Genomic DNA, 20,517 nt, shown 5'->3' with positions numbered 1-20,517 from the left:
TTAATTATAATTCTGATTAAAAAAAAAAAAAGAAAATAATAGAAAATAAAAAAAAATAAAAAAGCCAAGCAAATAAAAGATATTAATAGATAAAAGAGTATTTAGTTTCACCACCACATTAGATTATAAACAAAAAAAAAAAAAAAAAAAAAAAATGCCAAGCAAATAAAAGATATTAAAATTGCCAACATTAGTGTATTCCAAACTCAGTCTTACCAAACAGAGTAATTGTGTATCTATTTATCTAAAATTCTAATTCCTTTTATAATATAAAAGATAATAAAAAAAAAAAAAAAATTCAAAACAAATAAATAACATATCAAAGAAAAATGATAGTTTTTTTTTTTTTTTTTTTTTTTTTTTTTATCTTTTATTTTTATTTTTTTTTAAACAAAAAATGTGGTGATAATCTTTAAAAAATTGGAGATAATAATGGTTCTGAATCTGAATAATCTTTACCTGTTTTTAAAAAATATTCTGAATTATTAGTTGTACCAATTAATAAATGTGTTAAATTTGGTAAAATAATATCTATTTCTTTATTGTAAAGACTTGGTAACCTTATAGATAATAAACTAAGTGGTAGAGTATTTGGTTCAAAGTATTTATTGAATGGTCCTTCTATTGATAAACACTTAAGGGATTAAGGTAAAGCATATGGCTCAATATCAGAATTAAAACTTGTACCTAAAAATAAATGGGTTAATGATGTTGGCCAACAACCAGCTTTCAATGGTTTGTTAAATCCACTTTTGAAATTTATTGACAATATTGAGTTTGGGAAACAAAAACGATCAATGTCTTGTTTAAAAACAAAACCAAATGTTATAAATTTTAAAGTTTCTGGTAAAGTATTTGGTAGAATTGGGAAATTAAATGATTCACCAAAATCAAGATGAACCAATTTATTTGGAAGTAAGGTTTTTGTAATTATTTGATTAAAAGATTTTGGTAACATTAATGTTTCCATTGAATGTGGTAATAAACCTTCATCAATTTCAAAACTATACACATTAGGGAATGAAAATATTTTTAAGGATAAAGGTAGTACACCAACTTTTAATTTTTTCATTGATTTAGAATACGCACCAAAATCTAAATAAGTGATTGATGAAGGGAAAACACCAACTTCAAAAGCTTCTTCAGTTTCGCCACTTACATGCAGTGTTTTTAAGCCCTCAGGTAATACACCCAATTCAAACTTTTTTTTATATAAACATAAATTTAATTTTTTTAATGATTTAGGTAATGATCCAACTTGAAATTTGAAATTATTTTTCATACTACATAAAGTTTTCAAACCTTCTGGAAGAAAACCTTTCTTAATATCTCCATTGAAATCCTGAACTGATAAATATTTTAAATTCTTTAGAGTACTTAAATTCATTGAAGATAATATAGGAGTTTTTATTTTAAGTTTTACCAATGATAATGATAATAAATTGATGTTTAAAATGTGTGGAGCATAACCAGAAACTTCAAGTGATTTATAATTCTTTGGAAAATAACAATCTTTTTCAAGTTTTCTATATTGATAAATTATAAGTTCATCCAATTCCAATTCATCAGGCCATAAAGATTTTTTGAGTTCATCTAAAATGTACATACTGATAGTCAATGATTTTAATGTTTTAACAATATCACCTGGATTCAATTGACGAATATATTCTCTTAAATCTAATTTTGTAACTGTTGGTGGTATAATATTACCTAATCTTTCTTTTGGATCAGTATTATTATAATAGCCTGGTTTTTTAATTGTTAAATCTTTTACAGATGACGGTATGAAATTTTCTGGTATCGATTCAATCAATTTTTTACGATCCCAAAAACTATTTCCAATTTTTAAAATTTCAACATTTGGTATTTTTATATGTTCAGAAAATGAGTATTCTAAATTTAATAAATATTCTTTAAACTAGAAAGAATTATATTTATTAACATCTTCAAACACAACTGTATCTTTCCAATACTTATTGTATAGTTTAACATGTTTAAAAATTTCATTTTTTAAATATAAATTTATATAAATTTTAAAAAATAAAATTGAATTATCTAAATCATTCATTGTTTTTTTATTTGTTAAAATAAAAATAAGAAAAACTAAAAAATTTAAAATTAAAAAAACATAAAACCATAAAAAAAAAAAATAAAAAGAAAAAAATTGGATTTTTTCTTTTTTTTTTCGCATATAAAATCTCATTACAAATTATTTGAAGTTCATATTAAAGAAAGTGGAAATTTTTATAAAAACAAGGTGAAATAATCAAGATATAATCCATTTATTTTTAATATTTGGAAAAAAAAAAACAAAAAAAAAAAACAAAAAAAAAAAAAAAAAAACTGATAATAACAAACAGGGAATTATAAATTGGTCAATTTCTTATTTTTTAAAAGTTTTTGCAATATTTTTTCATTAAAAATTGATTGAATAAATTATGACTTTTTATCTTTTATTTTTTATTTTTATTTTTTTTTACAAGAAAAGTGGTGATAATCTTTAAAAAAGTAAAGATAATAATGATTCTGAATCTGAATAATCTTTATCTCTTTTTAAAAAATATTCTGAATTATTAGTTGTACCAATTTTTAAATGTGTTAATTTTGGTAAAATAATATCTATTTCTTTATTGTAAAGACTTGGTAACCTTATAGATAATAAACTAAGTGGTAGAGTATTTGGTTCAAAGTATTTATTGAATGGTCCTTCTATTGATAAACGTCTAAGAGATTGAGGTAAAGCATATGGTTCAATATCAGAATTAAAACTTGTACCTAAAAATAAAGTGGTTAATGATGTTGGCCAACAACCAGCTTTCAATGGTTTGTTAAATCCACTTTTAAAAATTATTGACTCAATCGAATTTGGGAAACAAAAACGATCAATGTCTTGATTAAAAACAAAACCAAATGTTAATGATCTTAAAGTTTCTGGTAAAGTATTTGGTGGAATTGGGGAATTGAACGATTCACCAAAATCAAGATGAACCAATTTATTTGGAAGTAAGGTTTTTGTAATTATTTGATTAAAAGATTTTGGTAACATTAATGTTTCCATTGAATGTGGTAATAAACCTTCATCAATTTCAAAACTATATACATCAGGAAATAAAAACATTTTTAAGGATAAAGGTAGTACACCAACTTTTAATTTTTTCATTGATTTAGAATACGCACCAAAATCTAAATAAGTGATTGATGAAGGGAAAACACCAACTTCAAAAGCTTCTTCAGTTTCGCCACTTATATACAGTGTTTCTAAGCCTTCAGGTAATACACCCAATTCAATTTTATTATTATATGAAGATATATTTAATTTTTTTAATGATTTAGGTAATGACCCAATTTGAAATTTGAAATTATTTTTAATACATAAAGTTTCCAAACCTACAGGAAGAAAACCTTTCTTAATATCTCCATTGAAATCCTGAACTGATAAATATTTTAAATTCTTTAGAGTACTTAAATTCATTGAAGATAATTTAGGAAGTTCTATTTTAAGTTTTACCAATGATAATGATAATAAATTGATGTTAAAAATGTGTGGAGCATAACCAGAAACTTCAAGTGATTTATAATTCTTTGGAAAATAACAATCATTTTTAATTTTTCTATAACTAGAAATTATAAATTCATCCAATTCCAATTCATCAGGCCATAAAGATTTTTTGAGTTCATCTAAAATGTACATACTGATAGTCAATGATTTTAATGTTTTAACAATGTCACCTGGATTCAATGGATTATTATATTCTCTTAAATTTAATTTTGTAACTGTTGGTGGTATAATATTACCTAATCTTTCTTTTGGATCAGTATTATTATAATAGCCTGGTTTTTTAATTGTTAAATCTTTTACAGATGACGGTATGAAATTTTCTGGTATCGATTCAATCAATTTTTTACGATCCCAAAAACTATTTCCAATTTTTAAAATTTCAACATTTGGTATTTTTATATGTTGACGAAATGAGTATTCTAAATTTAATAAATATTCTTTAAACTTGAAAGAATTATATTTATTAATATCTCTAAATACAACTGTATCTTTCCAATAATTATTGTATAGTTTAACATGTTTAAAAATTTCATTTTTTAAATATAAATTTCTATAAATTTTAAAAAATAAATTTGAATTATCTAAATCATTCATTGTTTATTTTATTTGTTATAATTATAAAAAAAAAAAAAAAAAAAAACTTTTAAAAAAAAAAAAAAAATTTTCTTTTTTCTTTTTTTTTTCCCATATAAAATCTTTTTTTTTTCCCATATAAATTATTTCTTTCAACAAAAACATTTAATTGTAAGTTACATTGGATATAGATTGCTATTGTTGCTGTTTATTTGGCCCATTAAATTATTATTTTATAATTTATTAAAAATATCATATAATTGTGAATAAAATACTTTTCACTCATTCTTTGTATGATGAAAAATCTACACATTATATTATTTAAAAATAAAAAAAGACGAAACAATTATTTTCTATTTTTAATTTTCTATTTTTAATTTTTTATTTTTGTTCAGTTAATTCATTCACAATAATTGTCACACACAAGAAACAACTTCATATAATTATTGGAATCATAACATTTTATAAATTATTGTGCTTTTACTCTTACTTTGAATGAAGTTTTTAAACATTTATTTGTTATATAAATAACTTTTTTTCAAATATAAAAAAATAAAAAATAAAAAATAAAAAAATAAAGAAATTAAATCAATTAGTGATGTGTCCACTTAAATAATAATAAAAATAATAACATTTAATAAATATTAAATAAACATTAAATAAACACTAAATAAAATGGACAGCTTTGAAAAAAGTGGAAGGTTACATTCACTCTACCATTGCCATGTTTTATTATAAAGGATACCTTTAAACCAAGTGATTAGAGTCTAATTGAAGATGATAATGATCAGAAAGGTTATTATAATATCTTCTAATATTAAATAATAATAAAATCATTTCTATAATTTAAAAAATAAAATAAAACTAGAACACATCCCAAATTGGGATGAGGTTATTTAATGGAAAAAAAAAAAAAAAAAAAAAAAAAAATAGAACCATCATTATTTTTTTTTTTTACTTATTTTTTTTATTTTATCCTTAAATAATTTATGTTGTTTTTATTCTATCCTTAAATAATTTATGTCGTTTTAAAACAAGTAAATGGTATAATTGAAAATTGTCAATTTAAATTATTATTTATGGCATTAACTGAAGTTGCTATTTTATTATTTTTAAAATATAATGTACTATCTTAAAAATAGTATATATTTATATAGTAATATTATTTATTCCATATTATTGTATTTTATCGTCATACCAACCGATATAAATAATAAAAATAAAAAATTTATTAATCCATACTTGATTATTTTCAATTTTTAATCTAATCATTCAAATAATTTAATTATTTTCATTTAATAATATAAAGAATATATAACCAATTATTAAATGAATATCATATATTATAACCAAGTATATGGTGTAATTGAAAATTGTAAATTATTTATATCACATATAAATAATATATATCCTTAATACTTAAAACGGCATGCATAAATATACTGTCTTTTTCTTTCAGTTTTATTGAACTTGTGATATCATTATTAAAATTATTATTATTATAACGATTTCATTTTTCTTATCTTTGTTTATCGTACAAAAAAAAAAAAAAGAAATAAAAAAAAGAAAAAAAAACTTATTATTAGATTATTTTAGATATATCTATTTATAAAAATAAATAATGAAAGAGTGTGGTTATTATCACTTTCTTAAAAAGAAAAAAAAAAAAAAAAAAAAAAATTAAAAAAAAAAAAAAAATTAAAAAATATTTAATAATTATTTCTTCCTTGTTATTGTTTAAATTTATATGTACAATAAATATTTTGGAAGATGTGGGGTTGATTAATTAATTAATTGTAAAATTTAAGATGACAACAACATTTTTTTTACAAATTTTAATAAATATTAATGTTGGAAATTTAATAATTATTGTTTAATCAATTCCCGCATTAAAAAATTATCAGCATAATCAACACCACAAAACAAAATTTAAACAATTCACTCTTTATTTCATAAATTTATTTATTTTTATTATGTTTTTTAATATTCAAATTCCAAAAAGCTATTATTATTCAATTCCATTTAATTATTTTTATATTCATTTTGATTTTTTTTTTTTTTACTTGACTTTACTTGTTGTTTTTTATTTTAAAAAATTATATATACTTTATATCATTATTTTTTTTTAATCCAATATAAAAAATATACGTTAAAAAAAATTAGATATGAAATCAACAATAAAAAAAAAAAATAATAAATAATTTTATTTATTTATTTTTTTAATTACATCAACAACAATAAAAAAAATAATTAAAATAAAAAATAATTTTATAAAATAAAAAAAAAAATATAAATTTAGAATAAAAAAAAAAAAAATTAAAAATATTTTTAAATTAAAACAAATAAAAAACAATTTATTTAGAAATAATAATAAATACTTTTTAAAATATTTTTAATTAATTAATTTTTAAAAAAAAAAAAATTTTAAATATATATATATAAAATTAAAAACAAAATGATTTTTGGTAAATATTATTATAGCAACAGATCAATTTCCATTGTTTTTTTTAATAATAATAAATATTAATTATAAATTTTAATAATTTTAGAAACTTTAAATAAATTATCAATTTCAAATTTATCAAATAAAACTAATATTAAAATAGATTGTAGTTGTAATAATTTTAAAACAAATGTTTTTGGAAATAGTGTTTCAAATACAAATAAAGTATTTTACAATGAAACTAAAGCATCCTATACAAGACCATATTGGTCATACTTTAACAGTCATATTGTAGCAACAAAATTCAATTAAACAAGAATTAAACAACATTGTAAAACTACTATATTAAAATTAAAAAAAACTAAAAAAATCTTAATGCAACATTATTATTATTTTTTTTTTTTAATAAAATTCCTTCTTTTAATTTTATTTATTTTATTATTTATTTTATTACTATTATTTTTTATAAAAAAAAAAAAACTTAAATAAATCGATTTATGTAATAATACAAAAAAAAAAAAAAAAAAAAAAAAAAGACAATTATTTTTTTATATTTTTATTATTATTATTATTATAATTATTAAATTAATTTTTACATTGACAAAAATCATGAGGTATACCTAAATCTAAACAAGAAATATCATTTGGAATTGGACCTAATAGACCTTTAGTTTGTTTTCTATTTTCACCAGTTGGATCGAAAACATCAATACCACCAAATTCTGGAAAAGTTGATAAAGCTCTAATGGTATCATAAAGTTGAAATGGTGAAGCTAATTTATTTTCATTTTCCAAGAGGTATTTTTCGACGTGAGGGTATTTATTGGTGAACCAAGTTGGTAAAACTATATAGAGTAAAGGCATTGAAACTTCGATTGAACCACCTTTAGCCCACATATAATAAGGACCCATATGGGAACCATGATCACCGACTAAAAATAAAACTGTATCATTTAAATTTTGCTCCATATCTTCTTTGATGAATCTATTGAATTGTTTATCAGCGATACCAATTACCTCCATTGTACCCTCATGGGCATCCATGAATGTGGCGGTAACGATTTTACCCACGTCATAATAGTTATCCCAAAGTTGGTTAATATAATCGAATATTTTATCATGAATATGTTTATTACCCAAACAACGTCTTCTTATCGAATAGGGTCCTTCGAAAATACCAAATGGTCTCTCCAATGGGAATGCCAATGGCGAGCAAAACGGTAGCACCAACTCATGATCGATTGAGTCCTCTGGTTTATCAGTTTTCAAATAAGCTTGGAACCAATCCTCACACAAGCCATAGATCCACGATGTCACATAACTATCGTTTCTAAATGATTGAAAAAACATTGGATTATCTTGCCAATTGAATGGGTGGTGTTTGCTCGCAGATGATGGCAACCCATTCTTTTTATCAGTAAAATCATAATTCAATGAATTGTAACCTGTATACATTGCAATTGTATTTGGATCGGTAAAAGGCTTCAATGAATGGTATCTAAAGAATTGAAATACCTTTGATTCACCTTTATTTTGAATTGCTTGTAATGTTTCAAATGTCGATGGTAATGCTCTCTTAAAATGTGCTCTCGATAATGCATCAATCATTAAAAACAATATATCAATTGGTTTACTCTTTTCTTCCTTTTTCATTGTTTTAATTTTAATTTCTTTTTCATCATCATCACCATTGGTGGTGGTGGTGGTTGTTGTTGTTGAAAATTTTAATTTTGGTTCATTAAAATTACTAGCACGTTTATGTGCTGAAACTTTTTTAACATTTTGAAAATGAATTTCAGTTTTATTACCACATGTCGCCATTACAGTTTCATCCTTAATAATAACAGGATCATTATATTTAAAAGTTTTACTTTTATATTGTTTTTCAAAAGTTTTAAAATCATTTGTAAAAATTCCAAATTCTTTTTGTTCTTCAAAAAATGTTGGTGATATTGTATATGATTTTTCATTATCACCATTAGAGGATGGACAATTTATATGTAAAATATTATCATAATCTAAATTTGAAAAACCTTTATCTTTTGGACATTCTCTTGAACCTGCAACAACCCAAGTTGAACCTTTTGGTATAAATGATGGCCACGCTATAAAATCATTTGATATTTTACAAACTTTTGAATCATTCTTATCAAAAAACATAAATTTCTTTCCATCAATTCCAATTGGCCAATCTTTTTTAATAACAACATTCTTTATTTCAAAAATTATAAATAATAATATAAAAAATATAATAAATCCAATTATAATTTGTTTAAATTTAAAATATCTATAAAAATAAAATAAAATAAAATAATTAAAATTAAAATAAATTATTTGTTGTTTATAAATAATATAATATAATACTATTCTATATATCTACCTTAATAATGTCCACCAAATTGTAAAAGTTGATATATAAAATAATAATAAACCTGATAAAACTAATAAATTATATTGACCATGATGAATTAACGTTGCACCAACATCTTTTGTAATTTCTAATAATGTTGAAATTAAACAAAATAGAAATAATATTGTAATTGATATTAAATATAGGTTGAATGAAACTTTTATATTTCTTAAAAATTGTATATTATTATTACTATTATTATTATTATTATTATTATCGTTATTCTTCTTATTATTACTATTCTTTTTTGATAAATCTATAATTTGTTTTGCAAATGTAAAAAATCCTGTAAAAAATAAAATTGATGAACAAAATATATAAAATCCAAATGTTCCCAAATGATGATGTGTCCAATCAATATCTTTTCTACCTTCTAATGACCATTGATAAAGGGTATTACCAATATAAATACATCCAACTGATATTATTGGTATTATTATTTCTCTATTCATAATTTATATTTTTTCTATTATTATTATAAATTATAAATTATATTTATTTATTTTGGTACATATATATCTATACATATATATTTTAAATTAATTATTTTTACAATCTTATTTTCATAAGGTTTTTTTTTTTTTTTATGGTTTGTGAATGAATGCAAACTCAACAATCGACTAAAAAAAAAATAAAAATAAAAAAAATAAAAAAAAATAAAAAAAAAACAAAAAAAAAATTTAAAAATAAAAAACTAAAAAAAAAACAGTTTTTCAAAAGTTATCAATTTTATTTATTAATATATTTTTTTTTTTTTTTTTAAACTTTTTTTTTTTTTTTTTTTCTTAACATTTAATTAAATGTTTTTTTTTAAAAAAAAAAATTATAAAATCTTTAATTTTGGTTTAATAAAAAAAAAAAAAAAAAAAAAAAAATTTAAAAAAGCAAAAAAAAAATTGAAAAAATAAAAAATAAAATAAAATATCTTTTTATGATTATTAATAATAATCGCTAACTATCATTGTTTTAAAAACGAAAATTTTATTGTTGTTGGCCCAAACCCATAACTAAAAAAAAAAATAAAAAAAAAACTATTCTAATTCCGGAATAGATTTTTTCTGGAATAAAAAAAAAAAAAAAAAAAAAAAAATTAAAAAATTAAAAAAATAAAAAAAAAATAAAAATCTTGGGTATTTATAGGATTCATTTTTTTTTTATTTTTTTTCATTAATTCAATCAATTACAATAAATAATTAAATAAATAAATAATAAAATGTCAATTAAAGAAAATTTAGAAGCAATCATTAAAGGTATCCAAGAAAATAGAATCTTAGAAGTATTTGATAAATATTACCATAATGTTTGTATCATAATCATTTAAATTAAAATAAAAATAAAAATAAAAAATTTTATTCTAAAATTTTTTAAAAAAAAAAAAAAAAAAAAAAAAAAAAAAAATTTTAATTTAGGATGTTGTAATGTATGAAAAAGGTGATTCAACCAACCGTGTTGGTAAAGAAGCCAATCGTAAAGCTGAAGAATCATTCGTAAACAATGCAACCATTCATGAAGCAAAATTAACCAAAATCTTAGTCGATGGTAATAACACTGCCTATGAAATGTATATGGATTTCACTTATGGTGGTCACAAAGTTGCTAAAACTCAATGGGCTTTACAAGAATGGAAAGATGGTAAAGTCATCAAAGAAGAATTTTATTAAAAAAATTTGAAAAAAAAAACAAAAAAAGCAAATTAATAAAATAAAATAAAATAAAATAAATATATTTGTATTTGTAATAAAAATAAAATAAATAAAAAAAGTAAACTAATTTTTTTTTTTTTTTTTTTTTTTTTTTTTTTTGAATGTTTTATTTTTTGAAAGTGTATATATTTAAAATAAAAATGTAAATGGTTGTTGTTTAATAGAATTCTTCTTTGACGATTTTACCATCTTTCCATTCTTGTAAAGCCCATTGAGTTTTAGCAACTTTATTACCACCATAAGTGAAATCCATATACATTTCATAGGCAGTGTTATTACCATCGACTAAGATTTTAATAACCTTTGCTTCATGAATGGTAGCATTGTTTACGAATGATTCTTCAGCTTTACGATTGGCTTCTTTACCAACACGATTAGTTGAATCACCTTTTTCATACATTACGACACTCTATATTAATTTTTTTTTTTTTTTTTTAAAAAATAAAAATTATTAGTTTATTTTTTTTTATTATTATTATTATTTTTTTTTTTTTTTTGATTTAATTTTCATACATCGTCATAATATTTTTCAAAGGCTTCCAAGATTTTATTTTCTTGAATGGATTTAATGATATCTAATAAATTTTCTCTGACTGACATTGTTTGGTTTGATTTGTTTTGAAAAATAAAAAAATTTTTGAAAAAGTGAACAGCCAAAAAAAAATTAAAAAAAAATAAAATAAAAAAAAAAATTGAAATTAAATAATTTTTGGTGAAACTAAAAATATCTTTTTTTTTTTTTTTTTTTTTTCATTAATCCAATCAATAATTACAAGAAATAAATAAATAAATTAAACAATTTAAAAAAAAAACAAAAAAATAAAAATAAAAATAAAAATAAAAATAAAAAAAAAAAAAAAAAAAAAGTATAATTAAACTAATTTTTTTTTGTTTTCAATTTATTTTTTGAAAGTGTATATATTTTAAATGTAAATTGTTGTTGTTTAAAAGAATTCTTCTTTGATGACTTTACCATCTTTCCATTCTTGTAAAGCCCATTGAGTTTCAGCAACTTGGTACTGTCATAAGTGAAATTCATAGGCACTGTTATTACCGTCAACTAAGATTTTGGTTACTTGAGTTTCATGAATGGTTGTTTTGTTTGTGAATAATTCTTCAGCTTTACCATTGGCTTCTTTACCAACACGGTTGGTTGAACGGATTTAATAAATACTAATAAATTTTCTCTGACATTTTTTGGATAAAAAAAATAATAAAAATAATTTTGGAAACAAACTAACTATCTTTTTTTTATTTTTTTATTTTTAAATTTTTTTTTTTTTTAATTTTTTAACATTTTATTAAAAAAAAAAAAATTAATAAAAAAATAAAAATAAATTTATTTTTATTTTTATTTTTAAGTGTCAAGGGCTATCTGCAAGAAAAAAAAATAATAAAAGCGGAGACCAACCAACCAGCTCCCCATAATAATATTTTCACCATTTTCATACTAAAATTTTATATTTTTATTTATTTTAACTTTTTTTTTTTTTTTTATATAATTATCCAATGTTGCCTCCTAAAAAAAAGTAGATAACAACTGACCAATACTTTCACCATTTTAATACCTAAATTTTTAGATAAGGCTGGCCTTAATATTTTCTGTTAATTAACAGTAGTAATTATTTTTTTTTTTTTTTTTTTTTTTGGATTTTTTTTTTTTTTTTTTTCAGTTATGTGGTTGTTATTTTTATTTTTGTTTTTTTTTTATTTTTATTTTTTTTTTTAACTTTTTATTTTTTTTATTTCAAATCATAATTTATAATAAATCAAAGAATGTCAATACCATCAGGAGCAGTAGCAGGTATTGTAATTGGTGTTATTGTATTACTTTTATTATGGATTTTATATGTATCAATCTATGTAGTTCAACAGTCAGAAGGTATTGTTATTGAAAGATTAGGTCGTTTTCATAGAGTATTGGATTCTGGTATAAACTTTGTAATGCCATTCATAGATCAACCTAGAAATTTTACATGGCGTAAAACTTATATAACTACAAGTGGTACAATTACAGATGAAGTGTAAGTACATACATATATATATATATATATATATATATTTTAATATTTAATACTTACATATATTTATAAATTTTATATACATACAATAAAAAATAGAAAAGCATCAACTAGAATTGATTTAAGAGAATCAGTATTTAATTTTTTAAAACAAGAAGTTTATACAAAAGATACAGTATTATTAGATGTACATGCAATTATGTTTTATAAGATATTCGATATAAAGAAAGCTATTTATGAAGTTGAAGATCTTCAAGGTGCATTATCAAATACATCACAAACTCAAATTAAAGAAGTATTTGGTAATATGACATTTTCACAAGCATTGGAATCACAAACTCAAATCAATGATCATTTAGGTGCAGAATTTAGTAAACTATTTAGTGGTTGGGGTGTTGTAGTTGAACGTATGGAGTTATTGGATTTATCTCCAAAAGCAGTGATAAGTGAAGCAATGAAGAAACAAATGGTTGCTGAGAGAAAGAGACGTGGTGATTTCATTAAATCTGAAGGTGATAAATGTGCTCAACTTTTATTAGCTGATGGAAAGAAAACAGAGTTAATTAACTTGGGTATTGCTGAACAAGAATCAACTAGAAAAATATCTGAAGGTGCTGCTGAGGCAACTGTTGAATTGGCTCAAGCTGAATCGGCTTCCCTTGAATATATGCAAAATGTTTTACATGAAGAAGGTGGTGAAAATGCTCAAATTAACTATATGATCTCTTTAAAATATTTAGATACTTTAGAATCTAGAAAATCAATTAAATTCTTACATGTACCTTTTAAAATTGATGGCATTCAATCAATTTTAGATGATTTCACTTCACCATATCAAAATTTAATTCAAAATATAAATAATAATAATTTTAATATAAATAATAATAATAATAATAATAATGTAAATAATAATAATAATTTTAATAAGAATAATAATTTTTCAAGTGGTAGTAATCAACAAACTATAATTTCAAAAAGAACAGAAAAAAAAGATTTTTCTGAACTTGACTAATAAATTTTATCCTTCCTTTTTTTTTGTATAATAATAATAATAATAAAAAAAAAAATAAAAAAAAACTAAAATCTGAAATTTAAAATCTCGTTCAGTTTCCTGTAAAAACAGAAGCAAAACATTTTCACGAAAAGTTTTATTAGATATTTTTTTGACCAGGTTATTTTGATTTTATTTTCGTTTGTTTTGTTTTTTTTTTTTTTTTATTATTTGAAATTGGTCCTGTGTGTGAACCGGCTATTTTTTCTTTTTTTTTTTTTTTCAGATTTTTTATTTTTTTTTGTCAACAACACAGATATTTTAAATAAAATTATTTTTTTTTTTTTTTTTTTTTTTTATTTTTTTGATCATGATATACTTGCATTCGTTTTTTTTTTTTATAGTTTTTATTTTTTTTTTTATTTTTTTTTTCCTTCTAAATAAATAGAAACTAAAAAAAAGAAAGAAAATAAATAAAAAGAGAAAGTAAAAAAAAAAAAGAAAGAAAATAAATAAAAATAGAGTAAAAAAAAAAAAAAAAAAAAAAAAATAGAATTTTCTTAAACCAAATTAATTTCTAAACTTAAAAAAATCAAATACCTTTTTTTTTAAAAATTAAAAATTAAATTCAAATAAAAAAAAAAAAAATAAAAATTTATTTTTAGAAATAAAAAAAAAAATGAAGAATAAAATATTAATAGAATATATTATTTTTTCAATTTTATTTATTGGGTTGGTTTTTAGTCAAAATATCTTTTCAATTTCTAAAAATAGTTTTTTGTTTTCAAATGAAATATCATTTACACTTTCCACAAGTGATCCAATTTCCAATTATAGTGGAATGGAAGTTGTTTTAATTTATTTAAATAAACACGTAAAATGTAATTTTGATAGCTCAACAGGAGAAACAAGATGTGACCCCCCAGAAGAAATGAAAAGTGTTAAAGCAACAATAAATCTCTCTGAAACACAATTGAATATTGATCAAAACTTTAATATTACATTTATAAATGTGAGTGATATTTATCAAGATAAAACCCATATCATCATTGAAGGTACATTATTTGACCAATTGGAAAAGTCTAAAATTGCCGTTTCAAATGGGTCAACATTTTTGGAAACAGTAAATGTGGAACCAAGTAAAATTTCAGTTTCTTTAATAAACTTACCATCATACTCTACGGGAACTTTTGCTTTTTATTACAATAATGGTTTTATAGGCTATCTATATTATTTACCAAATAGATTTACTCCTTATATTAGTTCAGTTTCACCCTTTATAATAAATAATAATGAAGACATGTTAATAAAAGGAGTTTTTTTTGATGAGGGTTCAATATTCCATATTATTCCAGTAGATCAACAATTTACCTCAATTCCATATGAAATAAATGGTCCTAGTACTGCAATTATTAAAGGTGAATCATTAAAGTCAATAGGCATCTCAGGTAGAGCAACAATTTATTACAATAGTTCAACACTTGGTATTTCAAATAAAATAGATATTGGGTTTACACTTCCAACAATCATTAGAGTTAGTTATGATTTCAATTTACAGCAACTTTTTATTATTGGTAATTTTTTGGATTCATATGGATTAACTACTACGCTCGATATAAATGGGTGTGCAATTACAAATGTTCCTCTATTACCAAATTTTCAAAATTCAACATTATTAATTTTTAATAATCCAAAATTAATATTTGATTATTGTGTATTTAAATGTTCAAATTCTTATTCATCTCCATATCTCATTAATGTTAATCCAGTATTAATTAAAATTGATAAAACCATTGAAAGAAAAGGTGGAAACATTTATTTTTCAGGTAATTATCTTACAGAGTATACTTTAAAGGGTGGTAAAATTTATGATATATCAATTGAAAGTCAAGATAAATCATTTAATTATCCTTGTAAAGATATTAAACAAATTCAATATATTGGTAATCAAAATTATTTAATGTCATGCTTTATTGATCAATATTTTGATTTTCAATTTAATTTAAAACTTAATGGAACTTTTATTACAGAATCACTCTTATCTGTATCTTATCAACCAATAACAATTAATTCTATATCATCAACATTTTATGGAACACCCGATAAAGTTACAATTGTTGGTAATTCATTTTGTACACAACCATATATAACTATTGGTGGTAGTAATTGTTTAAATCCAGTTACTAAAATATCTTTAAATAATCAATATGATCAAATTGTATGTGATTTTAAATCAGATGTTAAAGGAATTAATATTACACATACTGTTAATATTTTATGTGAACAAATTAATTCATATTCATTTGATGCTTTTCTTTATAAATTACCAATTCCATGTCCAACTGGTGGTTCATTAAATAAAGAATGTTTTGGAAATGGTGTATGTAATGAAAATTCTAGAAGTTGTACATGTAATAAAGGATTTGCTGGATTTGATTGTTCAATCACTCAATCAAACCCTTCAACTCCTCCAATACCTAAAGTTAATGATACAATTACTATTATTGAAACTTCAGGTAATAAATTCGATATAGGTATCGTACAAATTAGAGAAATTACATTTAATAATATTGTAGAGAAAACATTTAATTTAACAAATTTAAAATGGAATTTACAAGATCAACAATCAGAATTTCAATTTATATATAACACTTCAATAAATACTGATTCAAAAAATTCTACCAATATTGAAACAATTATTAAAGTTCAAATTTCAATTAATAATAATTCAATTGAATCTCAACAATATGATTTTCTTGGTGATATAATTACAATTTTACCAAACTCTGTGAAATATCAAGTTGAGATTCAAAATTGGTCATTTAATAATAATTTAAATTCAATTCAATTAATAATTTTATCACAATCAAATTCAAAATCAAATTGCAATGATAATAGTGGAACTACAAATATATTTAAATATGGTGAAGATTCAATTAGAACACTTGAATTGACACTTTCAAATGGTCAAACTTTGGTTGGTACATTTTCAAATCGTATGAAAGTAGATGATAGAGTAATTAGAACTAAAATTGAATTACTTTCAAATGATAAATTAAATGGAATTCCATTAATAAATAGAGCAAGTAATAATATAGTCTCTGTTTTAACAATTAATAATTTTAAAAAAAATGTAATTATAGACCCTTCATTTGGTTTATTAATTTCAAATGATATCAACACCAATGATAGTTGTAATGATTTTCCAAAATGGAAAATTGCTGTGATTGTAGTTTGTGGCGCAGTAGGTTTATCAATATTATTTATTGTTTCCTTCTTTTTATATAAAAATTTTAAAACTTCTTTAATTATATTAGAAATTAGATCAAAATTAAAAAAATGGTAGAATTTTAAAAAAAAAAAAAAAAAAAAAAAAAAAAAAAAAAAAAAAAAAAAAAAAAAAAAAAGTAATAATTTAAATAAAATAAAATAATAAAATAATAATAAAAATTATAATTAATCATTAATAATTAATAAATAAATAATAATTATAAAAAAAAAAACAAAAAAAAATGTGTTGAGATTTAATATATCTGAATTTTTAAACTGAAAAATTATTTTTAATGCATCCAGTGGCAAATTAGTGACTTGTTTTTTAAGAAAAAAAAAAATCAAATAAAGGTTGTGTGTTTATTCTTTAAAAAATAATTTGATATTCAAAATAATGGGTGGAAAAATTATTGTGATGATTAAAAAAAGAAACTTTCATATTAAAATCATTTTTCTACTCGTTTCTACAAGTGTGCTGTTTATTTTTTTTTTTGTGTTTAATTTTTTTTTTTTTGTGTTTAATTTTTTTTTTTTTGTGTTTATTTTTTTTTTTTTGTGTTTATTTTTTTTTTTTGAATAAAAAGTGATATAAATAAATAATATATTAAAAAATAATAAAATTAATGATAAAGATAGGGGTATAATTTAATCACACATGCCGTGAGATTTTTTTTTATAAATATAATAATAAAAAATTATTAAAAATTTCCAATTATGTCTTATTCAAAATGATAGATTTTAAAACATCACATTTCATGATGTATATCTTTGAATGTTTTTTTTTGTTAAGAATTCTCAATCTACAAAAAAATATTATTTTTTTTTAATTTATTATTATAATTATTAAAAAAAAAAAAAAACAAAATATGTAAAATAAAAAAACTATTTAAAGAAACAATTTTTTTGAATCATAAATTAAAATTCAAAAAAACATCAACATCATCTTAATTAAAAAAAAAAAAAAAACTAAAATGTCAATCTTTAGTAAGTATTTTAAAGAATTTATTATTATTTTTTATTTTTAATATTAATTTATTTTTAAATTTTTTAAATAAACCTTTTAGAATCAATAGTTTCAATGTCAGGTAGCTCTAAATCCATTTCCAACTCTACATCTGTTTTTAATGGTGATAGCTCAAATACCATTAATCAAACATCCAATTCGTCAACACAATTCGATTTTGCTAGATTTAATCCATCTCTCCCAGGAGCTCCAATTATTGTAGATTATTGGGGAAATATTATTTGTCGTTATAAGAAAAAATTTTAATCTTTTTATTTGTAGTATTTATAAAAAATTAGTATAAAAGAAGTTGTATTTTAAAAAAATAAAAAAAATAAAAACAAAAATAAAAATAAAAATAAAATAAAAAATTAATAAAAACAATATAATTGAATAAAAAAAAAACTATTATTTTTATTATCATAATTATTATTATTATATTATTATTATTATTATTATATTATTATTATTGTTATTATTAATATATTATTATTATTATTATTATTATTATTATTATTATTATTATTATTATTATTATTATTATTATTTTTTTTTTTTTTTTTTTTTTGTAAATTAACCTCACGTAGGTTGAAGGTTAAAGAAAAGAAAAATTAAAAGAAAAGGAAATTTAAAATGAAAAAGAAGTTGTTGGACAAGTAAAAGGAATCTTTAAATTAATTTATTTTCAAAATATCCAATAATATTCCAGATTATATTTTCAAAATAAAAAAAAAAAAAATCTAAAAATATAATCTGGCTATAAAAAAAAGTAAAGTAGCAAAGTCTGAAAATTAAAAAAAAAATCCAAAAAATTTAAGATAAAACAAAAATGAAAACTCAAGTATCAATAATTTTTTGTAGTAATAGGAAAGTTGAAATGGATAATGATTTATTAACTGTTTTCGAAAAAAAGGGGGGGAGGGGGAGTATAAATATGGGGGAGGGGGAAGGGGAACAAACAATCGTTTAAAGATGTTCAATTTATTTTTTTTTTTTTAAAAAATTTTAAAAAATTAGTTTGAAACATATATTGATATGAATCAACTAATTAATCCAAGTTGAGATGATGATGATGGTAATGAAATGGTTGTTGTTGGTTGGTTGATCAAGTTGATGGTTGAAATAGAGGACTGTTGATAATAATGAATGTATATAATAAGAAACTATCAATTAAAAAATGTTAATAATATTAAAGAGTAATACAATGTTGATACAATAAATTCTATTGACAAACTGATTATATCACTACTTTTGAATATTTTGGCAAATTAAAATTTCCAATTAATTATTTGGTGGTATACACATTTTGTTGAGGGAGTTTTATTGAGGGGTTGAGGCGCGAGAGAGAGGGACAGAGAGAGTGTGTGTGATGGATTAATTTTTTAAAAAAGGTGTAAATTGAATATTTGAATTTAAACGCTACCTACTATAACCGGCTACTACACAAATAGACATGGCTGTCTTCGAATTCAGATATTTAAATCCTTTAACATAAAAGATTCTTAATATCTGGTGTGACACATGTAATTGGCTTTAGGGTTAAGCTATCATTGTTATGATATGAATCACCATTATAAGCTCTACATTGGTTTGGTTCAATATTATTGTTATTATTTTTTTTACTATTAAATGGCTGATTATTGAAATTGAAATTATTATTATTATTATTATTATTGTTATTGTTGATGATAATACTTAAATTACTTGATTTTTTATTATTGTTATTATCACTGCCATTATTATTATTTGATAAAGAGAAATTATCAAATTTATGTTTTTTTGAACCAAAACCAAATGTATATGGTGAACTTGATGATGAGTCACTATCAACATGATGAGAATCATCATTACCTTCAGTGACATAAGTGCTATCAGCAGAAGGTCTCTTCTTTGAAACGTTTGAAAGGTTTCTAATGATTTCCTCTTCAACATCTTGGTATGATGGTGATGATGTTGGTGAGGTTTGAGAACTATTACAAGTAATGTTTGTAATAGATGAAGATGATGATGCTGAACCACCAATCATACTTGGACCATGACGATGATGATCAAAGTTTTGATGGTGGTGTTGGTGGTAGTTGTTATGTTGTTGTTGTTGATGATGATGGTGGTGATTGTTGTTGTTGTTGTTATTATTATTATTGTTGTTGTTGTGATGATGATAGTAATCTCTTGGACTTAATGATGAAGATTTACCAATAATCTTTGGTGATAATTTACCAATTGGATATGATGGACTCATATCTTCACGACTAGAATATTTGAAGTGAGTTGGTGGTAAATGTAATTGTGGTAAAGTTGATGATGATCTTTCACCATTAGGTAATGAAAAGGCATTATATGGGGAATTGTTATTATTATTACTATTGTTGTTATTATTATTATTATTATTATTATTATGGTGGTGGAAGTTGTTGTGATTATTATTGTTATATTGGTTATTATTATTGTTATTATTATTATTATTATTGTTGTTGTTGTTGTTATGGTGAGAGTATGAGAGCGGAGAGGATGGTGGGCTATTATTGAATTGTTGATGTTGTT

At 21.1% G+C, this 20,517-nt stretch overlaps 10 protein-coding genes across 10 annotated transcripts in view; 5 read left to right on the top strand and 5 right to left on the bottom strand.

Annotated features, from left to right (window-relative positions):
- Nucleotides 1-643: 643 nt before the first annotated feature.
- DDB_G0284639 (hypothetical protein) lies at nt 644-2,068 on the bottom strand (the record flags this gene model as incomplete). The annotated part of the gene is made up of 2 exons (XM_633354.1): nt 644-1,918; nt 1,991-2,068. The coding sequence occupies 2 exons, from the start codon at nt 2,066-2,068 to the stop codon at nt 644-646; spliced, it is 1,353 nt and encodes a 450-aa protein (XP_638446.1).
- A 432-nt stretch (nt 2,069-2,500) lies between these two features.
- Nucleotides 2,501-4,153, bottom strand: DDB_G0284637 (hypothetical protein; the record flags this gene model as incomplete). Its single annotated transcript, XM_633353.1, has 1 exon — nt 2,501-4,153. The coding sequence occupies one exon, from the start codon at nt 4,151-4,153 to the stop codon at nt 2,501-2,503; it is 1,653 nt and encodes a 550-aa protein (XP_638445.1).
- A 2,434-nt stretch (nt 4,154-6,587) lies between these two features.
- DDB_G0284635 (hypothetical protein) lies at nt 6,588-6,887 on the top strand (the record flags this gene model as incomplete). Its single annotated transcript, XM_633352.1, has 2 exons — nt 6,588-6,597; nt 6,682-6,887. 2 exons carry the CDS (start codon nt 6,588-6,590, stop codon nt 6,885-6,887), a joined length of 216 nt encoding a protein of 71 aa, XP_638444.1.
- Nucleotides 6,888-7,017: 130 nt separating this feature from the next.
- On the bottom strand, nt 7,018-9,437 carry DDB_G0284633 (hypothetical protein; the record flags this gene model as incomplete). The annotated part of the gene is made up of 4 exons (XM_633351.1): nt 7,018-7,028; nt 7,172-8,862; nt 8,956-9,142; nt 9,179-9,437. The coding sequence occupies 4 exons, from the start codon at nt 9,435-9,437 to the stop codon at nt 7,018-7,020; spliced, it is 2,148 nt and encodes a 715-aa protein (XP_638443.1).
- Nucleotides 9,438-10,198: 761 nt separating this feature from the next.
- On the top strand, nt 10,199-10,646 carry DDB_G0284631 (hypothetical protein; the record flags this gene model as incomplete). The annotated part of the gene is made up of 2 exons (XM_633350.1): nt 10,199-10,285; nt 10,395-10,646. 2 exons carry the CDS (start codon nt 10,199-10,201, stop codon nt 10,644-10,646), a joined length of 339 nt encoding a protein of 112 aa, XP_638442.1.
- Nucleotides 10,647-10,845: 199 nt separating this feature from the next.
- DDB_G0284629 (hypothetical protein) lies at nt 10,846-11,288 on the bottom strand (the record flags this gene model as incomplete). The annotated part of the gene is made up of 2 exons (XM_633349.1): nt 10,846-11,097; nt 11,202-11,288. The coding sequence occupies 2 exons, from the start codon at nt 11,286-11,288 to the stop codon at nt 10,846-10,848; spliced, it is 339 nt and encodes a 112-aa protein (XP_638441.1).
- A 1,176-nt stretch (nt 11,289-12,464) lies between these two features.
- On the top strand, nt 12,465-13,721 carry DDB_G0284627 (hypothetical protein; the record flags this gene model as incomplete). The annotated part of the gene is made up of 2 exons (XM_633348.1): nt 12,465-12,712; nt 12,809-13,721. 2 exons carry the CDS (start codon nt 12,465-12,467, stop codon nt 13,719-13,721), a joined length of 1,161 nt encoding a protein of 386 aa, XP_638440.1.
- A 658-nt stretch (nt 13,722-14,379) lies between these two features.
- On the top strand, nt 14,380-17,046 carry DDB_G0284625 (EGF-like domain-containing protein; the record flags this gene model as incomplete). The annotated part of the gene is made up of 1 exon (XM_633347.1): nt 14,380-17,046. The coding sequence occupies one exon, from the start codon at nt 14,380-14,382 to the stop codon at nt 17,044-17,046; it is 2,667 nt and encodes an 888-aa protein (XP_638439.1).
- An 895-nt stretch (nt 17,047-17,941) lies between these two features.
- Nucleotides 17,942-18,240, top strand: DDB_G0284623 (hypothetical protein; the record flags this gene model as incomplete). The annotated part of the gene is made up of 2 exons (XM_633346.1): nt 17,942-17,954; nt 18,035-18,240. 2 exons carry the CDS (start codon nt 17,942-17,944, stop codon nt 18,238-18,240), a joined length of 219 nt encoding a protein of 72 aa, XP_638438.1.
- Nucleotides 18,241-19,459: 1,219 nt separating this feature from the next.
- The window catches only part of DDB_G0284721 (hypothetical protein), a gene marked incomplete at both ends in the record, with an annotated part of 2,274 nt that continues 1,216 nt past the window's right edge, over nt 19,460-20,517 (bottom strand). The window contains one exon of the mRNA XM_633345.1: nt 19,460-20,517. This exon is cut by the window's right edge and continues 1,216 nt beyond it. Coding sequence (XP_638437.1) covers nt 19,460-20,517 — 1,058 coding nt within the window.

Source organism: Dictyostelium discoideum, assembly GCF_000004695.1.
Source record: "Dictyostelium discoideum AX4 chromosome 4 chromosome, whole genome shotgun sequence".
NCBI lineage: Eukaryota > Evosea > Eumycetozoa > Dictyosteliales > Dictyosteliaceae > Dictyostelium > Dictyostelium discoideum.
Note: the sequence above shows the minus strand (reverse complement) of the source record. Positions and strands in the feature narration are given on the sequence as shown.